Consider the following 19,441-nt stretch of genomic DNA (forward strand, 5'->3'; position numbering starts at 1 on the left):
GTGCGTTGCATAGCAAAACACAAATTTTAAGGTTTTCTTTCAAAACAAATTAACAGGACACCAGAAATGTCTGATAAACTACAATCGTCTAGCTCGCCCATCTGGTAAATCCACCAAGTTTAATTTTAGTGTTACATGTCTGCTGATTTAGCTCATAATAGCACTTGTTATAATATATGTTCTGTGTTATGTGTGGGGTTAAGTGTGCAGCATCTGTAGTAAAATGTGCTGTGATGACTAACTTGGTAATTCCCAGACTTCAAGTCTAACCTGCTCCTGCCTGCCAGTGCTAAATATAGCCCAAAGCGTGGTGTGAATGCTCCCTGTTGTCCCTTCAGCCTCACTCAGTCGCTGCCAAACTTGTCATCATTTTCAGCGTGGCACTGATATTTAGGTTGTTTATTTGCACAGGCAATATGCATATGATGTCTTTCATTTTTTAAGGTAAAGTGAAAGAAACGAGTAAATACTTAGTGTCTGTGTAATCGCAGACAATCAGCTAGTGCCTAAGCACGTTATCTCAGTTTTGTCTCCAGTACACGGATTCCTCATCGAATCATTACTTGCTCTACCTCACTCTGGATCAGTGTCCCCCCCCCCCCCCTTCCTCTCATCCCTCCTCCTGCCCACACAGTCATCAAGGGTCTCTCTGCCCACATCCTGTTGTCACGGTGATGTTCCCTGAACTTCAGGCTCATGTGTACCACAGTTGTAAGCAAAATAAATCTGTGTTTTTTTTCCCCCAGTTCAGCGATTGCACCATCTTATTTTCTGCATGATTCCTTTTGTTCATCTTGGTCTTTTCATTCGTTTGTCTACTTTCCACGCGACGCTTGACTCATAGATGATTGCAGAGAGCTGGAAGACGCCATGTGTAAAAACTACAGTTGTTAATTAGTAGCAGTAAATTATATTTTTGTTTTTATCTACATGTATTTAATTTCACATTATTTTGTTTATCTTCTTTTTACCTTAAGGAGGCTAATTATAATGTGCATAAAGAAGTGAATTCCTTATTTAACTTATACTGGGTCTTTGTGCAGCCACCTCAGTTCACCATCTGTCTCCCTTTAAGACCAATGTCCTTTTAAGACATTTTTATTTCTGATTTGCTGCACTTCATAAACAGCATGCCACAGAAATTCAATTTCACTGACATCACACAGAGCCAGGAGTAGAAAAAAACACTGTAAAGAGCCTTTAGCTCACTTCGGGGACTGTATGCTGACTTATGTTATTTCAGTTTAGAATAATTTAAATGTGAGAAAATTGAAATGATGTCTAAATAATGCCATTATTACGGTTGCAGAAGCCTAAACCCAGATGCATCCACACTCAAAAAGAATTTAAATTTGACCACTTTATTTCATCATGATCATTTATATTGGATGACTAATACTTAACAGCTCATACATGGATTCTTAATAAGACACAGTCATGCCGCCTGACTGCCAGAGCCAAAGGAAAATCACCAGCATTGTAATTTATTTTTTTAACCACCTTCTCAGTTTTTTTCCCATATAAGCTAATACAGACGTATTGCCTTTACTATGTGCATAGTCATCTGCCCAAAGGCCCATTGTGAGCCAGGAAAATCAGTGAATTACTGTGATAGGTGGCCTGTATGCACTGGTGAGTGTCCTTGCATGGCCAGGATGTGAAAAACGGAGGGTGCTTTTCTACATCAAAGCTCATTCTGTAGTCTTATCTAACTGCTGTTAATGTGTAATTATTGTGGCACCATCGCCTGTCGTGGTTTGCATTTGCTTACATTTGTATGTGGTGGGTAATGTAGATCGTAGCTTGAGGAATATTTTTTTTTCCCCTGCCGCTTGCAGATTCACACATTTCCTTCAAGCCCCCACAAATAGAGGGGGAGGGAGAGGGAGCGAGTCCTTTGAGTGCTGAGCTGGAAAATCAGCTGTGTTGTCTTCTGTCTTGTTTTCACTGGAGGAGTCCATACAATTTGCTGTCAACTGGTGAATGTGAACTGAGGGGCTATACAAAAGCCCAGGATAAGTTAAATAAGGATAACACTGAATTGGTGGAGGTATTTTATTAAAAACACTCCTGTATTTGAGCTGGAACATTATGGGTTTACTTCAGTAAATATGTTTTGTTTGCTTCACAGTGAAATGCCAGTATTGCTTCATTTTTGGAGGGCAGTTTAATGGAAAAAGTTTGTTTCCGCTGTGTTGGAAAGATCTGCCGCGGCTCTAATCTGATCGACAGCCCGATCTGTGATGACAGAGAACAGTCTTTCGGTTCATTGTTGGACCTCGACCACACGGGAACGCTCAACCCTGAATACTGGCTTCACGCTGCGTGCTGCAATCTAATGTTTTTCTAAGCGCACAGTCCAGCTGACTTGTTGGTGTCTCTATTGGGGATGTTTAATTCATGAGATATGAATCATCAAAGCCGGCTACGGAGCTACTGCTTGCTTGCTTGAAGCTACTGTGCTGCTCTGCGTTGGGCTGGAGGATCTTTTGCTCTCCAAGCTTTGGAAAGGCTACTCTGCTTGTTTAATTTTGCCTGTTCTCTGCTGTGTGAATCCCATGGGAAGCTTCACTGCACGCAGCTGTGAAGTCGAGCACAATTTGACTTCATCTCCCTGCAGACACCCAGGGAGAACTGGAACGAGAGCTCTGTTATTGCCAAATTTTCTTGAGCTAACGTACTATATCTGTCAAAGGCCACTTGTCATGACAGAATATACACTATGACCCTAGATGTCTTAACAGAGCTGTAGCAGATGCAGTTTAGCTTTCACAGATTCTTTTGCAAGTATGAAGTCATATTTGCCTCTTTTCCATCCCTGCATAATTAATGCTGTACATGTCGGTGTAGCCTTCTAGTCAATATGAAATGAATTCATTCCTGAATGTCTCACATTTTGGCTCGGTTTGCACAATAGACCGAGCATCTTGTGTGTCATGTGCTTAGAAAAGCTGTTTTTCATCCAACTTTTTATCCATTTAGATATAAAAACTGGAGGAGAAGGTGTATTCATTCCTTTTAACTGTGCTCCTCTGTGTTGCCATGACAGCGGCTGTGGGAGCAGGGCGGCTGTTGTCATAGGTTGTTTGTGCAGCTCTTGTATTTATAAGTGGTCCTCAAAAGGACATCCACCAAAGTGGCTCAGATCTGAGCTCACCATAACCCAACACACAGTCCAGCGAGCAAGTGCTGCGAGCCCATGAAACCCAGAGGAGCGGCATCGAAACTCTGTAAAGGATTCATTACTTGTTGTGTGAAAGAGGCAAAACTAGCACGGCTGATGTGTGTTTGAAAAGTGCAGAAATATCGACTCTGCTTCTCTGACTCTCACAGCAGATCTGTCTCAAGGGGAGAGGATGTACAGTACTCAGAAGTCTGCCGGTGCAGGGGGTGGTTAGCCAAGGTCAGTCACACCTCCTCATGAACGCTGCTTTGTCTTTTTTTGTTTTTTCTGTCTTCAGCAGGCTTCGAGCGATGCCCCGACCACACCTAAGTACACAAAGGAGCAACGAGACCTCTTCTTCCCCGCCTCCCTACCGACGCCCGTCCTGGTCAGCCACTCCACCTGCCACCCGCTGTCCACCCAGGACAGCCAAGCCAAGGTGGTGTACGAGCCCCTGAGCAAGCTGCCCAGACCTCAGACCTCAGGCTTCCACGATCAGCCACAGCACAGGAGAGGAGCCAGCCACTCTGCTGCAGCCATGGCCTTCCTGCCACAGACAGGTACAGCAGCCTCCTCCCACACACATCAAATGTTGCAACATCCTCTGATTCTGCAGACAAAAATCGATGCAGTTTTTCCATTAAATTCTGCTGCTTTAAGTGGAGCTCCAGTTTCTAATGATCCTACAGTGCCTGTGTCCATGTGACCAGCAGAGGGCGCCTGTGGGTTTCAGCAGCTCAGTTACATAACAGCAAGCTCTGGCCTGGTTATGTTTTGCCTTTTGGGTTTTGTCAGTCCACCAACAAGAGTTTGAGAAATTCACATCCTCCAGATTGTGACTCTGTGTGCCTACGTGAGCTCCTCGAAGGCTTTGGCTTAATCACCGCAGATCTAATAATGAATATTCAGCTTATCTCATGTTTGCTATCAAAACATGTCATTCTTTCCTCTTTAGGTTTTCAGGATGAGTAGAACTGACATTTCTAAAGGCTGAGCGCTTGAATCTGTAGTATGCAAATTCAGTGTGTGAACCTTTTCTTTGTGGTCAGTAGATTTAGCATCAGTTAGTTAGAATAATCATTTGACGACAGTCATGATGTTGTTGACGAAGTTTTTTTTGTTTTCCTTTGTCTTTCTTACCTGTTTCTACTCTTGAGACACAGAAAGGTAGTTTAAACGAACCTTTTATTTTCAAGGGGCAAGCTCCCTCAGGGTTACTACACAGGTAGAATAACAGACATGGATACTGCGAGTTGGAGCTCATTCACAGTTTTCAGAAAATGAATACACATAGGGATGTTTAAGTTGCATTGACAGACATGAATGAAACATTTGATCATTCATTAGCTGTTAACCAGGCGATAGTGAAGGAGGCTGCCAGTCAGTCACAGGAAAGACTATCATTCACACTCACATTCACACCTGCAGGCAGCTTAGAACCAGTGAATCTTTGTGTGTCTGTGTACAGAGAAGAAAACACATGTGGCCAAACCAACTCACAGTAGGAGTTATATTTTCTTAACCATGAACACAATAACGGAAATATAAAAAGACAAAGGCAACTTGCAGTTTAGTCGTTTTTTTATGTTTTTTTATGTTTGACTAATAAAGCTGAATTAAGTCTCAGAATACCGGGTATTACACTTCTACCACCATCACAGATTTCAGATCAGGGTTCTTTGTGTGTCTCGTCTCTCTGTCATGCCTGGCATTTTGATGAACATTGCTTCCCATCATTGTCCAACCATTTGCAGCAGACGGCTGCCCCTCCCTGAACCTGCTTCTACAGGAGGTCTCTTCCTGTTCTTCCCCACAGCACCACCACCCCCCCCCCCCCCCCCCCCCCCCCTCACACTAATATTGTAGAGTGGAGTTTGTTTGTTTTTTTTGTTATTTTTTCTTATTTCTTTTGGGGTTTTTTTGGTCTTACAATATAAGGCAACTTCAGGCGACCATTGCTGGGAACTGGCAGCTCCCCAACATGTCAATATTTATCTTGGTTTTTGGGTCCATTTCATGACTTTCACACCTAAACAGAACTTCATATGGACTCATTAGTGTGAGAATTAGAAAATGTCCTTGAAGTACAAATATCTCTTGCCGTGACACACTGGTGATTATTATTATTACTTATTGAATTGCATTCATCATTCATTTAGTGAGAGCGTAACCAGGAGCTGCATATTATGAAGTTGTATAGCTTCATGTCCATTTCCTAAACTTGCATGACCTTTGAAGTCTGAAAACACATGCAAAAGTGTGTTTGCATGTGCGTGCAAACACACACTGGTCGGTATGAAGCAGCACTGCACTGATGTGTGTTATGTAACAGTTTCCTAGGCAACATTATGGGTGAAGACTGAAAACGTATTAGATAATTTTTGTTTTCATATTTGTGTCCGTGTCTGAGCTGCAGGGGGAATTTTTGCAGTTAGTGTTAGCAGCAGTGTTCCTGCATTCATTACAAACGGTTGTCTAATGAATGAGGCTGTGAGGTCCCAATCAAAGGGAAACTTGTTACTGTCAATTGTCTGCTAATAAATGCCAAATATAAGGAGATTTATTACAAAAGAATCCCCTCATTCATCGGCGACCTGTAAACAATCAGTCGCTTGTGAGTGTTCCTGATGACTTTCATGGGACCCCTAGTCAAAAACGTGTGTGTGTGTGTGTGTGTGTGTGTGTGTGTGTGTGTGTGTGTAGCCTCTAATCGTGCTAAAGAAAGAAAGCAGAGAGGAAGTGAAATGGTACGCAATGCAACTTTAAATCAAAAGCATTGGAAATTATTCTGAAAAGAAATGTTTCTTGTCAGTGTCCAGTTGATTTGCTATAAAAGCTGACATTTTACAATTTGCTGCAATATTTATTCTTTTTATACACTGATTTATTTGTTTTGTTTTGTAAATTTAAAGCACAGTTTTTGCGCACTTGCAAAGTATTTTGTTGGGTCGAATCGATCCCTAACATGTTATTTGTTGCTCGCAGAGGAGCGGGAGGAGCCTGCAGAGGGACTTTTGTACCGACAGCAGGAGTCGCACCTTTGCCAGCAGATGAAACTCGCCACTGTGTCCCAGCAGGGGCAGGAATCAGCAGCAGGCTGGTTTCAGGGGGAAACTGCCACATGTAGCACAACACAACCTTGCCCAGGTCATTACCTAAGAATCAAAGTCTCTTACAAAAACATGCGTAGATTGGATTCAACAGATAATGCACATAACAGCACCGTTAGTGACTGTGCACGCCTTCTTTCTTTTTCTTCCACGCTCTTTCTCTCAGACCAGCAGCAGTATGCCAGCAATGACCAGTCGAAGCTTCCAGACCCCAGCCGAATCCGCTCCCGAGTCCCGCCCAACATGCCAAAGCTTTTCATCCCTTCCACCGTTACCAAGTTCCCGCCAGAAATCACAGTAACGCCTCCGACCCCCACGCTTCTCTCCCCCAAAGGCAGCATCTCGGAGGAAACCAAACAGAGACTTAAGGTAAGCACTCTCAATTACCACGCATACGGCTCTCTGTTGTCCCAGCACTCAACAGTGACCCCTGCTGTCTGCTCCTGTACAGAACGTCATCCTGTCATCCCAGTCCGCAGCCACAGTCAAAAAGGACACTCTGACCCAGCCGGCACTGGAGGTGCAGGAGACATCCAGCCAGGAGTCATCTCTGGAGAGCGAGTCGGACGAGGAGGACGACTACATGGACATCTGAGCCTCGGAAGGCCTCTGAACTCATGACACATCCAGGCCTGACTTTGCCAAACTCCACTTCCCCCAATTCTTAAAAGCAACAACAAAAAAACCAGGATGTTCATACCTCTGCAGCTGTCTGTGTTGATGCTCTTGTCCCCTCACGTGCATTGCAAAAAAAACCCAAAAACCCAACACTCCCACTGCAGTATTCTCATCGCCTGTCATGTCGCAGTGTTGCTCTGATGATGATGTATATGACAGACAATGATGGCTTTCGTCTCACAGCATGTCTGTAATGTGCCATTTATGCATATCACTCTTTAGCATTTTGAGCTCTCCTGTGACAACTTGGGGGGAAAAGGAAAAAAAATCAGCCTTTAAAGCGAGCCAGTCCCGTGTTTATGCATCTTCTCGTATGTTGTGTGCTAACTATATCGCCAAGCTGCAGCTTTCCAGTCGTCTCATGAGCCCACCGAACTGAGGCGCCTCGGTCTGGATGGGCGCTCAGCAGCATGCACCTGCTGTCCTCCACTCTGATAGTTTACTTGGGCATGAGACGTTCATCTCCAGGACACAATGCATTGCTACACGAAATATTTCAAAGGACACAAGAACAATCGGCTGCGTTTGATGTTCGCCCGTGGAGCCAACGAGCCACGCGGCCTCATGACATGTAGCAGGTTGAAAATGTTTACACTTAACATTCGGGATGTTTTTCAGTTTGCACTTAACTTTGCGCTATTTTTGTACTTACTGTATTCCTTGTACTATTTTTTCTTTGTTTCCTTTCATGTGCATTTGTAGCTAAGAGAAACAGTTCTTACCAGGACGGACCTCTATGTCACCAGCATTGATCTGTACTCATATGGGAAGGGGTTATTGGAAATTAGCTTTTTTTTTTTTTTTTTTTTTCTTGGTACGTATCAAAATCCAAGTATCTTTCCGACATGTTTTGGCTTTCAGCGGTCAACTCTTAAGCTCGAGAAGCACTTTTCGTGATCTTTCCCGATCTTTGACGCGTCCCGAGGAGGACTCTCTAATCCTGATGCCTTTCCATTGAAACCATTTTGGTAAATTTGTCACAATCTAGCTTAACTCAGAGGAAGACAACAGAATGTTTTTTAAAGATTGTTTTGTTTTCTATACAAGATGTTAAAGAAAGTTATTTACTGATTATGTTTCTTGAAAGTTGTCTAAAACATAATTTTTCAAAGAAAGCGTACAAGTGAATAATTGTAAACTATCACCCTTGATAAAAGAAGAAAAGTTTTGTATTTTATTTCACGATTATTTTTTGGTGTAAGATAGTTTTTCTATTGTTCTGCCGAGCTTCTGGGAATGTAACGCGGCTAAAGAGGGCGAGCGGGTCGAAGGCTTGAGCTCGAGCTTCGCCCAGCTCCCCTCTGGTGCAGGCTGCTGAAGTGGAACTGTTCTCTGTGTCTGGACTGAATGCATTATAGATGTCAAACCAAAAATATATTTGAGAAACACATGATCTGCACTGTGTGTGCTGTTTGTTATCAGGTGCAATGTGTGCATCAAATTAGATGGTTTGTTTGGGGAAACCAGCTGTAACTTACAAGAGCCGTGGATGCAGATTGATATGGTGCGGATGGAGATTCTCATCATACAGTGTAAGTACTTACGTGCTGTTGCTTGACTTCACTTGATTGCTGAAAAAGTTGTGACGTCAGAAATGTTGGGATGCTGTGTAAAATGTAAATAAAAGCTGAATGGAATTAATTTAAAAAATTTATTTTTTTTGTAATTTGCCAGCACCCTGGGGGAGACGGTAGCATGTTGGCCGCTCTGTTGCATCACCTGTTCTTTTGTTATTTTAACACTGCTGACATATTTTCCAACTTTTGCATCATAATGTTTCAGGCTTCAGAGCATCCTTTGTTCTATCTTTAATTTCTTAAGGCACCAAATGTTTTCACTGGCTGACTGGTCTACTCTGCAGACAGCCCAATTTAGCACTCAAGCATGCTGCTGTGACATGTGCAGACTGTGCTTTGGCGTTGGCTTGCTGAAATAAACGATGATTTCCCTGAAAGCAGTCTGCATAATAGAATGTGTCACTCCTAGTCTTGTAAATATTAATGGTGCCTTCTCAAACCTGCTGCTTACGTTCAAGTTTTACCCACATGAACTCTGAACAGTGAACTCCTCCCCACGTTTACCTCTGAAAGACTCGGCCTGTCTTATGTTCTTTTTATACCCAATCATGTTACTAATTAACCTTATTCATTCTGAGATGCTTTTTAGGTGATTTCTCAGTGTTAACTCTTGATGTGTTTTCTGTATAATATAAACAGTTTTATTTCTTTTTTTATCATTTGCCGTTTTGCATTTTACACAGCGCCCCAACATTTTATGAAACTGTACGTTAGTTTTATTTCCAAGTATAAACACTCATCGTCCACTATGTTACCTACACCTTGCTAGTACTGGTTTGGACCTTCATGGCACAAATTCAACAAGATGCTGGAATCCTTCCTCAGATTTTGGTTCATATTAACATCCCAGATGTTTTCTGTCGAGTTAATATTTAGTGTCTGTGGAGACCATTGGAGTACACGACAACTCATTGTCATGTTCAAGAAACCAGCTCGAGATGATCCGAGCTTTGTGACATGGTGTGCTGTTAGACGATGGGTGCACTGTGGTCATAAAGGGATGGATATGGTCAGCAGCAATAGGATGTGGGGTTTCAGCGGCATGTCAGTTGGTACTAAGGGCTCAAAACTGTGCTAACAAAATTTCCTCCACATCATCACGCCACCAGCAGCAGCCTGATTCACTGACACAAGGCAGGATGGATCCATGCTTTCATGTTGCTTACACCACATTTTGACCCTGCGCACTGAAGCTGCAGCAGATATTAAGACTCGTAAGAGCAGGCAGTGTTTTTCCAACCGACTGTTGCCCGGTTTCAGTGAGCCCCAGTGAACTGTAGCCTCAGTTTTCTGTTCTTAGCTGACAGGAGTGGCACCTATTGCACTCCTGTGCTGCTGTAGCACATCTGCTTCAAGGTTTAACATGCATTTAAATATGCTCTTCTACCTTCAATGTAACAAGTGGTTATTTGAGTTGCTGTTGCCTCACTGCTCAAAGCATTCTCCTCAGACCTCTGACATCATCAAGGCATCTTTCTCCCTAAAAACTGACGATTCTCTGTAAACTCTACAGATGGTTGGGTGTGAAAATCCCAGCAGATTTTCTGGCAACAACAACAACTATGCCACATTCAAAGCCACTTAAATCACCTTTCATCCTCATTCTGATGCTCAGTTTGAGCTTCAGCGGGCCATCTTGACCACGTATGAATTCACTTGCTGCTATGTGATTAGCTGATTAGATATTGGTGCGAGCAAGCTGCTGTACCTAATGAAATGGCCTATGAGTGTCCTTTTAATAATACATTTACAATAGATTACATAAGCATTTATTATTCATGTCAGACAAAGTAACACATTTAGCAAATTGTATTGTAACAAAGTCACATTTAAGCTATCTGACAACTATGAGTGCAGTTTGAGGCTGTTGCTCTAATGTTGAGTCAACTCTCTGTTTAGTCAGAGGAAAGCAGCATAGAAGTGTTAAGACACCTTACAAACAACTCTCATTGCACAGTATAAATGTCCCACACTTAAAGAAAGCCAAACCTTTGGGGGGCACACATGGTGACTCAGATTTCCCACTGTTTCCCGTTGTCTGTATTTTATTTTCTGTTGTGATCAAATAACTTAAAGCCAAAAAGTCCCAAAACTCATTTCAGGACAGCTGAAATTGAGTTCTTTTCATCTGGTACAATGTCACACATCTGCCTTAAGGAAATTCACAACTGGAGCACTGTGCACCTCCTAAGACTCAGCTCTGGTGAAGATGGATTTCTCCTCTTTCAGTCCTCCAGCTGGTGGAGCTGCACAGCCTCTGAACTCCTGCAGCCATCTGACCACACTGACTGCGGTCAAAGGGCTTGTGCACAGTGGTGTGAAATCTCCGACACAAGGGAAGCCATTAGTCTTCATTAGCAACTTCCAGGAGTTTCTTATGAAGTGCTGTGAAGTTGTCATTTGCCCTCTTTGCCAGGCAAGCTAGATGTGAGATTTGTTTTCTTATGTGTTGGACCAAATGTGAGGTCCCCCAGCCCCAAGTTTGTGTAGATGAGATCACGGCCACTCTGCATTTAGGACAGGGATGTCAGAGGGGGCATGGAAGGATCCTCTCTCCCATTTTTCCTCAACTTTTTTCTTAAAGTGACCAATTATGACACAGCACCTCCAACGATTGATCGTTCCTCTCATTCGTCGTGTTAGTTGCCGGCTGCTGTCTCTACAAACCACTCAATGTGGCTGATTTAGCATCAAAAGGACTACGCTGCATGGCTAATGTGAGCAAAAGGTGTGAGATTTCTCGTCATTGCACTCAAGGGGGCTTTTTATTGGGCTGCCAGAGAGCCGTCTGATCCCTCGGCCCTGGCTGTATATTGGCAGCTGTTAAATGCTGAGCACAGGGAGATCTGTGCAGTTAAAGCAAATGGCCAAAGACTGATAGGTAGAAGAGCTCTGCTGAAGGTGATCTGGGAGTAGGAGTCACTGCGACACAGCGTATCTCTGATAAGTCATTTTTTGCAGCGTGAGACCCTTTCTGTCACCCTCGAACATTCTTTAGTAAAAAAAGCCTTATTCATGTAGTATATTTGGGCTTTGGCAGCCTCTATCAGTCTTCTGCAGACAGGCTCCCTGGTTTGTCATCCAGCCTAAATCTCCCCTGGGCTTGCTCTTACATAAGCTCTCTGTCATGCCTCTGTACACCCTGACTTTTTGTCGCCTGGCCCCGCACTGAGGCCTTTAGCAGTCACACCTGTCGCCTTCAGAACCACTGCGTAATGGGATTGACACTGCCGCTGCTGAAATGTACACCTCCGCTCTGAAGCTGACATGCTCTCCTCTGCTAAAGCTGAAGTGATCTAAAGAGAATTGAGCCCTGCGCGTTGCTGACAAACAGCCAAAAAAGTTGCGTGACCCCTTCTCTGGTCCTCTGAAACACCACCAAAGAAGAAGTGTGGAGAGCAACAGTGTATTTGTGTTTCACATAAGGTGGGGGGGAAAGGGCCAATTCCACAGAGAGAGTGGAGAGCCCTGCATCAGGGCATTTAACATAGGTAAATTATCAGACCACGATCTCTTAAGTGCATCATTAAAAGCTGAATGTCACCCCCTCCTCCTTTTTTTTTTTCTTTACTCTACATCGACCCTCCACAAAAGTCTTAAACAGGCTGCTCAATACTTTCACAGGGGAGACTTTATTTCTCGCGCCTCTTTATGCACACCCAACTGCCAATTCTGCTGTCTCATAAACCCATCTCTGTGTTTCGCTCATCACCTGTAAAAGCCGCTCGTATATCACACGCAGTTTTGTGCCCGGAGCTGTTATCCATACAGTCACACGTGAACAAAAGACTCTTTGGTGTGTGGGAGTAAAAGGGTTTGGGCCTACAGAAGGCATTGTATGCAGCACGCAGACATGGGATTACAATTAGAAACCTGACTGGAAGTGATGTGTCTGTGCTAGGAAAAAGAAAAAGAGGTTCAATGAGATGTGAAACTCACTTAATTCAAATTTGTGAGTGTGTGTGTTGGTGGAGGCAAGAAGGGAAACTGTGGTTTCCTCTCTCTTTCCCTTCTATGCTAATACTTGCAGTTTTCTAATCATTTCTTTTGCCTGCAGCAAGTGGCATGACGCAGGAGGAGACGGGCCTGCGAGCAAAGACGCAGCAGTGGATTTTGTCCTGTGTGTGGAGGGCTGGAGGATGGCTGGATTGTTGTGCCAGGTCTTTATTCTCTGACCCCTCCTGTCCCATTCAAGGCTGACTTGGGCCTTTGGTGCTAACTGACTGTTAATTGCCTGGGCTTTCTCCATGCTGCAGAAACTTGCTCATTTCAAGGGAAACCAGCTTAATGAGATTATCTATCAGGGGTTGTCTAGACACCTGAATACACATACACCCCCCCATCCCCACCACCCCTTCCTTCCTTGCAGTCTTCACTACCTGGCAGGCTTCACACAAAGCCCTCAGGTGAAAGTTACCTGCAGAAAGAGTGCATGTTATCATCGTCATTATGGGTTTACATAGTTTCCCACCCACTGCTGTGGGTGCCTTTGATGGAAAGTGAGGAAAGTGTAAAGGAGATCATGCAAAAAAATGTATTATATATAAAATATGAAAATACGTATATGTGTGTGTATGTGTGCATTTCCAGACCAATATGTCAGATTTATGCAATGTATTTATGAGAAAAGCCTGTGTACTTTAACTAAGTTATTGAAAACACTGCTGATTTTCTGAAAAATGTAAAAAAAAAAAAAAGCCCTTCCCATGAAGGTGGCACGGATGCCCCTCCGGTGGTCCTCCTTGGGCTCTTGCACTCTGGGGCCTCTGGATGTCTGGGGCCTGGATCTCCTCCATGCCTGCTTCATGCCCTGAGGGACAGGGCTATGGCTCTCTACATCCTCTAGCAGACCATTACATGGGGAAACCATTTGAATACAAGCGCGCCGATCCACACAGGTGTTCGCTGTTCGTAGACTTGAATCACACCTTTCTTGGCTGCTACTTCAAAGCACATTGTGCGCTGTCTGTCCTGCGTGCTGCACAACAACATTCAATATTTGGTATTTACTGCTGTTTACACTTAGGTAGATTAATGCGATGGTGTTGTGTATAGTATGTTGCTTTGTTTTGTTTTGTTTTTTTGCTTGTTTTCTATTCTTTTTCTCTCAACAGGTGATCCCGGAGATATTTCCCCCCCCCCCTTTCTCACTGTCCCTCTCCCCTTCTGTTTTTCTTTTCCTTCCTCTTTCTTTCTCCCTTTCCTATCCCTCACTCATGTCTGTCCCGTCTGTAACAACTGAAAATAAAATAAAATAAATAATAAAAACAAAGGTCGATCAAATGGACCAATACGGCAATGCCATGATGATCCATTTGGCAAAATAAATCCATTGGGTCTCCTTGTTGGTCTTCAGACAACAATTCTGACGGCTAAAGAACCAAATGGGACAGGCAAAAAAAAAAAAAAAAAAAAAATAGACCCTACCTGTATGCACACACAGACCGCAGTGCATTAACCCGTTTACACAGACCTTCAGCTGTGTTTCTCTCAGTTGTGCCAAATGAATTATAATGACTTTTTTCTAACCATGTTGCACAAACACACTAAATGGCATTTTCATGAGCAGACTCTGTGTGTGTGAGGGAAATATTTACACAGGTTTTGCTGCACTGAGTTATGTGTTCTGCAGCACGGAAGTCCATCTCTATTTGTTTTTAAAGTCTCTTAGCAGTTAATAAAGATGCATTTCTTCCACACACACACCCCCACCCCCCACCTTCCTGTGGGGATGGTATCAAGCCTCTGTTAAGTCTCTTTGATTTCCAGCACTCTCCAATCACAGTTGGACTCCAACCCATCATTGTGCCACTTCAAAAGGATGGCCTCCCTGGCCCCACCCACTCCTGGGCTACCCTTAAAAGTCATGGTCATCCCATCCTGCAAGGACTCAGCATCTCTGAAACATCTGCAGCAAGGACTGATTTGACCTTCTGACTTCCTTCCTGGGCTGTTGGATTTTTCTTTTGCATGTGAGGAAGGAGACTCAGGAGACAGAGCGGAGCTGAAGACACACTTTGGATATCACACACCTGGACTGAGTTCTCTGTCTGTTCTTTCTTTCGTTGTTTTTTTTGTTGTTGTTGTTGTTGTTTTTTTAAGCCTTTTGAGTCAAAAACATATCAAGTTTAATCCAAAGGATGCAGTCCATCAGAGGTGAGTTGATGTCTACTTCTTAATATCAGCTTTGCCTCCGTGAGCACACATGTGTCTTCTTCTACCAGTTTTTCCAGTAAAAAAATGCTTATTCATGTTTTTCTTCTAGACTTGAAGTCCAACTTCAGCGGGCCTCCTCCGGCCCACATAGCTCCCGGACCTGATGCCTATCTCCAGGGCAATATCAGGATGTTTCTGGAGGACACTGAACTGTGGACGACCTTCCATGAAATAGGGACAGAGATGATCATCACTAAACCGGGAAGGTAGGGCAACAGAAAAATAAAATAAAATGTTAAATGTTCACACCTTGCTCCCCCACCTTTTACAGAACTCATTCTTTCTCCCATGTTTACCAGGCGAATGTTTCCACATTGCAAAGTGAATCTATCCGGGCTTATTCCATGTGCCAAGTACGTGTTGTTGGTCGACATGGTCCCAGAAGATGGTTTCAGGTATAAGGTAAAGACACCAGTAGCTTTCTCCTTTGTGTATTAATGAGTCATGCATGAGAGAAAATTCACTTCCCAAGGCCTCACTAGAGTCATAGGTTTGGCTGTAGATAACCCAAAGTGGTAGCCACTAGCCCCAGACAAGACATCCCCTGTTTATCACCCACCCCACACCCCCAACATTGTACATCAAAGGATGTTATCTCTTCCTGTTTTTCTATCCCCTGCTGTGAGCCCACTGTACTACCCCCCGCTCCCCTCCCCATCTCTGTGGGTGGTACAGGCCAGCCATCGCTCTCCAGTCTATGGTGGAAAAGGAAGGAGTTGAAAATTCTTCCGCTACTCGCCTTTTTCAGATTGACTGACTCGTGTCTCCTTCCAACAGTGGAATAAAAAGAAGTGGGAGGTGGCAGGAAAAGCAGAACCTCAGCCTCCCTGCAGAACCTACCTCCACCCAGACTCTCCAGCACCAGGGAGTCACTGGACGAAGCAGTCCGTCTCCTTCCTCAAGCTCAAGCTGACCAACAACACGCTCGACCAGCACGGCCATGTGAGTAAAAGCAACATCTGCAACACTTTGACGTCTTTAGACCGAACGTTTCGGCAGAGCTTGTAAATTATGGCCTCCTTGTCTGCAGATCATTTTGCACTCCATGCATCGCTACCACCCGCGCTTCCACATTGTCCAGGCAGACGACCTGTTCAGTGTGCGCTGGAGTGTTTTCCAGACCTTCACCTTCCCGGAGACTTCCTTCACTGCAGTCACTGCCTACCAGAACACTAAGGTCTGTTTCTAGCACTGCAAGTATGCCGTGTGCCGAGAAACAAATCACAAAGTTTTAACCTCTCCTGCAGATTACAAAGCTGAAGATCGATTACAACCCATTTGCAAAAGGCTTCCGGGATGAAGGCACTAATAAGAAAAGGTGAGGTTAAAATGCCGACGCGAAAGCTCCAGTTTGGTCAGTTGACTTGAAAGGATCTGAGCTCATTTATTGTTCAGTGTATTGTAGTTTGTATTTGGTTTTAATATAACTGATCTACTGCTGCAGACGTGCCAGCAAGGACCCGTCATGCCTTGAGAAGAGGACCAAGGCATCAGACATTTTGAACTCTGAAGTAGACAGTCCACCAGGTACCACTTTCACACTCTTCTCTCTTCATGTTGATGCCTTTTTTGTTTTGTTCTTCCTCTCATTTGATGATCTGTGGCTCCTCAGACTTCTGCCAGTCTTCGTATGAAGGTTTCGACGGAGAGGATGAAGAGCTGCCCAAAAGAAAAGAAGAAGATGGTGTCAAGGAGGAGCGCTACTCTCCTTGGGATGCTGAGAGAGAGCACAGAGTGAGGACTGACTCTCCTGTTGGGGCAGACACAAGAGATCTCTACAGCACAGAGCAGCTTGTTCCTACTCCAGCTTCCTACCAGTCATACAGGTAAACAGCGATGCAGCAGATCATATTATATTATATATCATGTTGTTTTGATGAATGCCAATCAATATTTGTTCTTTTCTTCTTTTTTTTTACTTCCCAGGTTCCATGAGTATGGAAAGTCCCCGTCCCCCTCCTCCAGCATCGGCAGCAGCAACAGCGGATCCGGACGCAGCAGCTTTGAGTCCAGAGTTCCCGACATAGCCACGGTCCCTGATCACGACTCCTCAAAGGCCCGTGAGGTTGGCCCTTCCAGCTGTGGCCCCCAGCACCTCCCGGGCCCCCAGGACTACACGGGGGTGCTCAATATGTCTGTGGCCCAGGCCAGCAAGCCGGGGGTCATCGGTCACCACATCTACAACCCCTACAGCACCGAGCAGCCCCTAGGCCAGTGGGGCAGCCCAGGTCCTTCCCAGTATCCCCCTCCTCATCATCTGACCACTGACTACACCACGCAAGCTGTGCATCACAGCTATCACCATGGCAACGTGGCCGAGTGGAGCCAGTACCCGCTGTTCTCTTATTCGTGCTGGTGAAGGGATCTCCACCGTCAACTGAGAGTTACTGTACCACTGCTGCTTATGATGCCATCTTAACAAAAAGCTGATCCCGGTACTCACAGCTGTGAGAGCGCATGACTAAACAAGGCTGAGGGCCCCAACCCTGCAGCCAGAGTGAAAAAAACTGAGAGGAGAGAATGAGAAAAAGGAGTGGCTCTGTCTGCTGGTTCCCCCCACTGGCAGGATTCAAACCGGCCATTTAATGCTGAGTGCAACTCAAGTTTGTGGTTTAATTGTTTGAAAAAAAAAAAAAACTATTTATTTTGCATTTCACCTCATTTCCCGGTGTAAATAAATATTTTTGTAAAAAGCTAAGAATAATAATGTAAGAGTTAATCATTTGTGTGCAATTATTGTTTGTCAAATTGTGGTGTGACATAAAAAAACATAAAAAATAAATAAAAGTCTTTGGACTTGAAGTCTTGTGTGTGAATCCATATCATTTTTACACTGATGTCTTATTAACTTGAGATACGAAAGTGTACAAAAAGAGACCAATATGAGGTATGAAACAAATATTTTTCTATCCTGAATCTCACTCTTATGCATTTTTCTTCTATTCAAACAAAACTGACAATAAAGGTTGTGGAGTGTCTCTAGAATCATATCCTTTTTATTTACTTGTGACCCTTTAATTATTTCTCACACCAGCATCTGCCCGTTTACTTTGATTTCCTCCCCGTTGATGTTCACGCATGCAGCCAGTCTCCTGACTGAATGGATAAGAGTTTGTAAAAGTGCCTGAACTCCTTGGCCTTCTCCCAGTGGGTGCACATTTGCATGCTTTGTACCTGGCCACCCCTGATAAGAGCCGCAGCCTTTGGTGGTGTTTGTTTGTATTTCCTCTTTGTTGATCTAATGAGGCTATACTCTGTAGTTTCGACAAGCACAGCATGCATTATAGACGCTGTATTACTGCGACTCTGGGTCACCTGCTGTGGTTTACCCACCGGCACATAAAGCATCTCCACGGCCCTCGTTCTCCATGTCAATGAGCCTTAAAAAGCATGAAAATGAGGGGGGTGGGGGTGGGGGGGGTGTTGGCTCCTTTTCACAACTGAAAAACACAGGCAGAACCCACTGTCTCCACCCTCAGGGGGATATGGGCTGCTAATGACTTTCGTAAAATCCAAGGGGGGTAAGAGGAAGAGTGGTTTGGGGGGGTGGGGGTGGGGGAATTATCCTTCAGGAGAAACCCAAGTCTAGTGTGGATTTTATCCAGTGCAATTCATTATCCGAGCGCTTCCCTGAATTGGCGTTGTCCACCCAGAGGCTTCTCCTGCTGAACACACTTCATTTGTCCATTTTAATGAGGACGAGAAGAGGCTGATCTTTACAGGAATCTGCTCTGCCCGGTTAGCAGGTCTTACAGCTGGTGATGTCACAGCTGGTCTCCGTTCATAATATGGTCTCATAATCTGTCTAATAACATGTTAACAACAGTAAAATCCCATCTTTCATGCGTGTCATACTAATGAGACCCTCCAGTTGCATACAGTTAAATAAGTCTGGACTACACATGTAATTTAGACATGCAAAATCAAATAAGTAAAAAAAGAGAGAAACAATGGTCAGTTTTATTACTTTATAAAAATCTTTTCTGAGTAAGTAAAGTATAAATTAATGAATACTTGTGAAAAAAACAAAAACAAATTACACCTGGGAACAGTTCACGAGGAAAGTGCAAAGCAGGCCAAATGTTCAGCAACTGCATGAAAAAACTTTGTGATACAAAATACATAATACAACTTTTTGTAGGACTTCAAGCAAAAACAGGGGTTACTTAGATACTAGGGCTGGGTATCGTCACTGATTTCTAGAATCGATTCGATTCTGATTCACAAGGTCCCGAATCAATTCGATCCACAATTCGATTCGATTCGATTCGATTCGATTTGTATCTGGGAAATTTTGCCTCAGACAGTCAGAAATATTATAATTAAGATCAGTACATTTACATATTTTTGTACCTATAAAAAGGAAGCTGACACTCGCAAGACTTTATCAAAGGTGTGAGCATCACAGCAGATGCCTTTGTGTCAAAGTAGCTGAAGATAAAACACAGAAAAACATAAAGGTGATTTTCCTGGCCTGGGATTATATAAAAATATTCTGCAGTAGATCAAAAACGAAAGAAAACCATTAATCAACATATCAACATTTCCTCTGAAGTTACAGCGGTTTTATTAGAGACACAGCTAAGCGTTTTGCATTTTGCATAATTTAAAAAAGTTTCAATTTGTTCAGTAGCCCATTGAACAGCAGAAATTAGGTTTTCTTTTCAGAAGTAAGTAAAAGGAAAAAAAACAGCAGC

At 43.8% G+C, this 19,441-nt stretch overlaps 2 protein-coding genes across 9 annotated transcripts in view; both read left to right on the plus strand.

The window, feature by feature from the left end:
* cabin1 (calcineurin binding protein 1) overlaps positions 1-8,341 on the plus strand; it is a 39,318-nt gene extending 30,977 nt beyond the window's left edge. For 4 of the 7 annotated variants that reach the window (XM_035913083.2, XM_035913085.2, XM_035913086.2 and 1 more), the window contains 4 exons: positions 3,462-3,723; positions 6,149-6,310; positions 6,440-6,642; positions 6,725-8,341. In XM_035913083.2, coding sequence (XP_035768976.2) covers positions 3,462-3,723; positions 6,149-6,310; positions 6,440-6,642; positions 6,725-6,868 — 771 coding nt within the window. In that variant the 3' untranslated portion in view covers positions 6,869-8,341. Of the gene's footprint in view, positions 1-3,333; positions 3,724-6,148; positions 6,311-6,439; positions 6,643-6,724 lie in introns of those variants that run through there. The other 3 variants (XM_006803182.3, XR_004844036.2, XR_004844037.2) reach the window with 3 other exon arrangements.
* A 6,327-nt stretch (positions 8,342-14,668) lies between these two features.
* Positions 14,669-17,466, plus strand: tbx16 (T-box transcription factor 16). 2 transcript variants are annotated; one of them, XM_006803180.3, is made up of 9 exons: positions 14,669-14,684; positions 14,794-14,950; positions 15,044-15,146; positions 15,522-15,686; positions 15,775-15,921; positions 15,992-16,062; positions 16,189-16,271; positions 16,357-16,570; positions 16,671-17,466. In XM_006803180.3, exons 1-9 carry the CDS (start codon positions 14,669-14,671, stop codon positions 17,101-17,103), a joined length of 1,389 nt encoding a protein of 462 aa, XP_006803243.1. In that variant the 3' UTR covers positions 17,104-17,466. The 2 variants fall into 2 exon arrangements, with proteins under 2 accessions (XP_006803243.1, XP_087704805.1); XM_087848679.1 differs by lacking the exon at positions 14,669-14,684 and having other exon boundaries at positions 14,769-14,950.
* Positions 17,467-19,441: the final 1,975 nt, after the last annotated feature.

Source organism: Neolamprologus brichardi, chromosome 12, assembly GCF_056152115.1.
Source record: "Neolamprologus brichardi isolate AB-2024 chromosome 12, ASM5615211v1, whole genome shotgun sequence".
NCBI lineage: Eukaryota > Metazoa > Chordata > Actinopteri > Cichliformes > Cichlidae > Neolamprologus > Neolamprologus brichardi.

Coding starts and splice junctions, on each gene's coding strand:
- tbx16 (XM_087848679.1), top strand. CDS start 14,769: ATGCTTATTCATGTTTTTCTTCTAGACTTGAAGTCCAACTTCAGCGGG. Junction 14,951..15,043: donor ATCATCACTAAACCGGGAAG/GTAGGGCAACAG, acceptor CATGTTTACCAG/GCGAATGTTTCCACATTGCA. Junction 15,687..15,774: donor CGCTCGACCAGCACGGCCAT/GTGAGTAAAAGC, acceptor CCTTGTCTGCAG/ATCATTTTGCACTCCATGCA.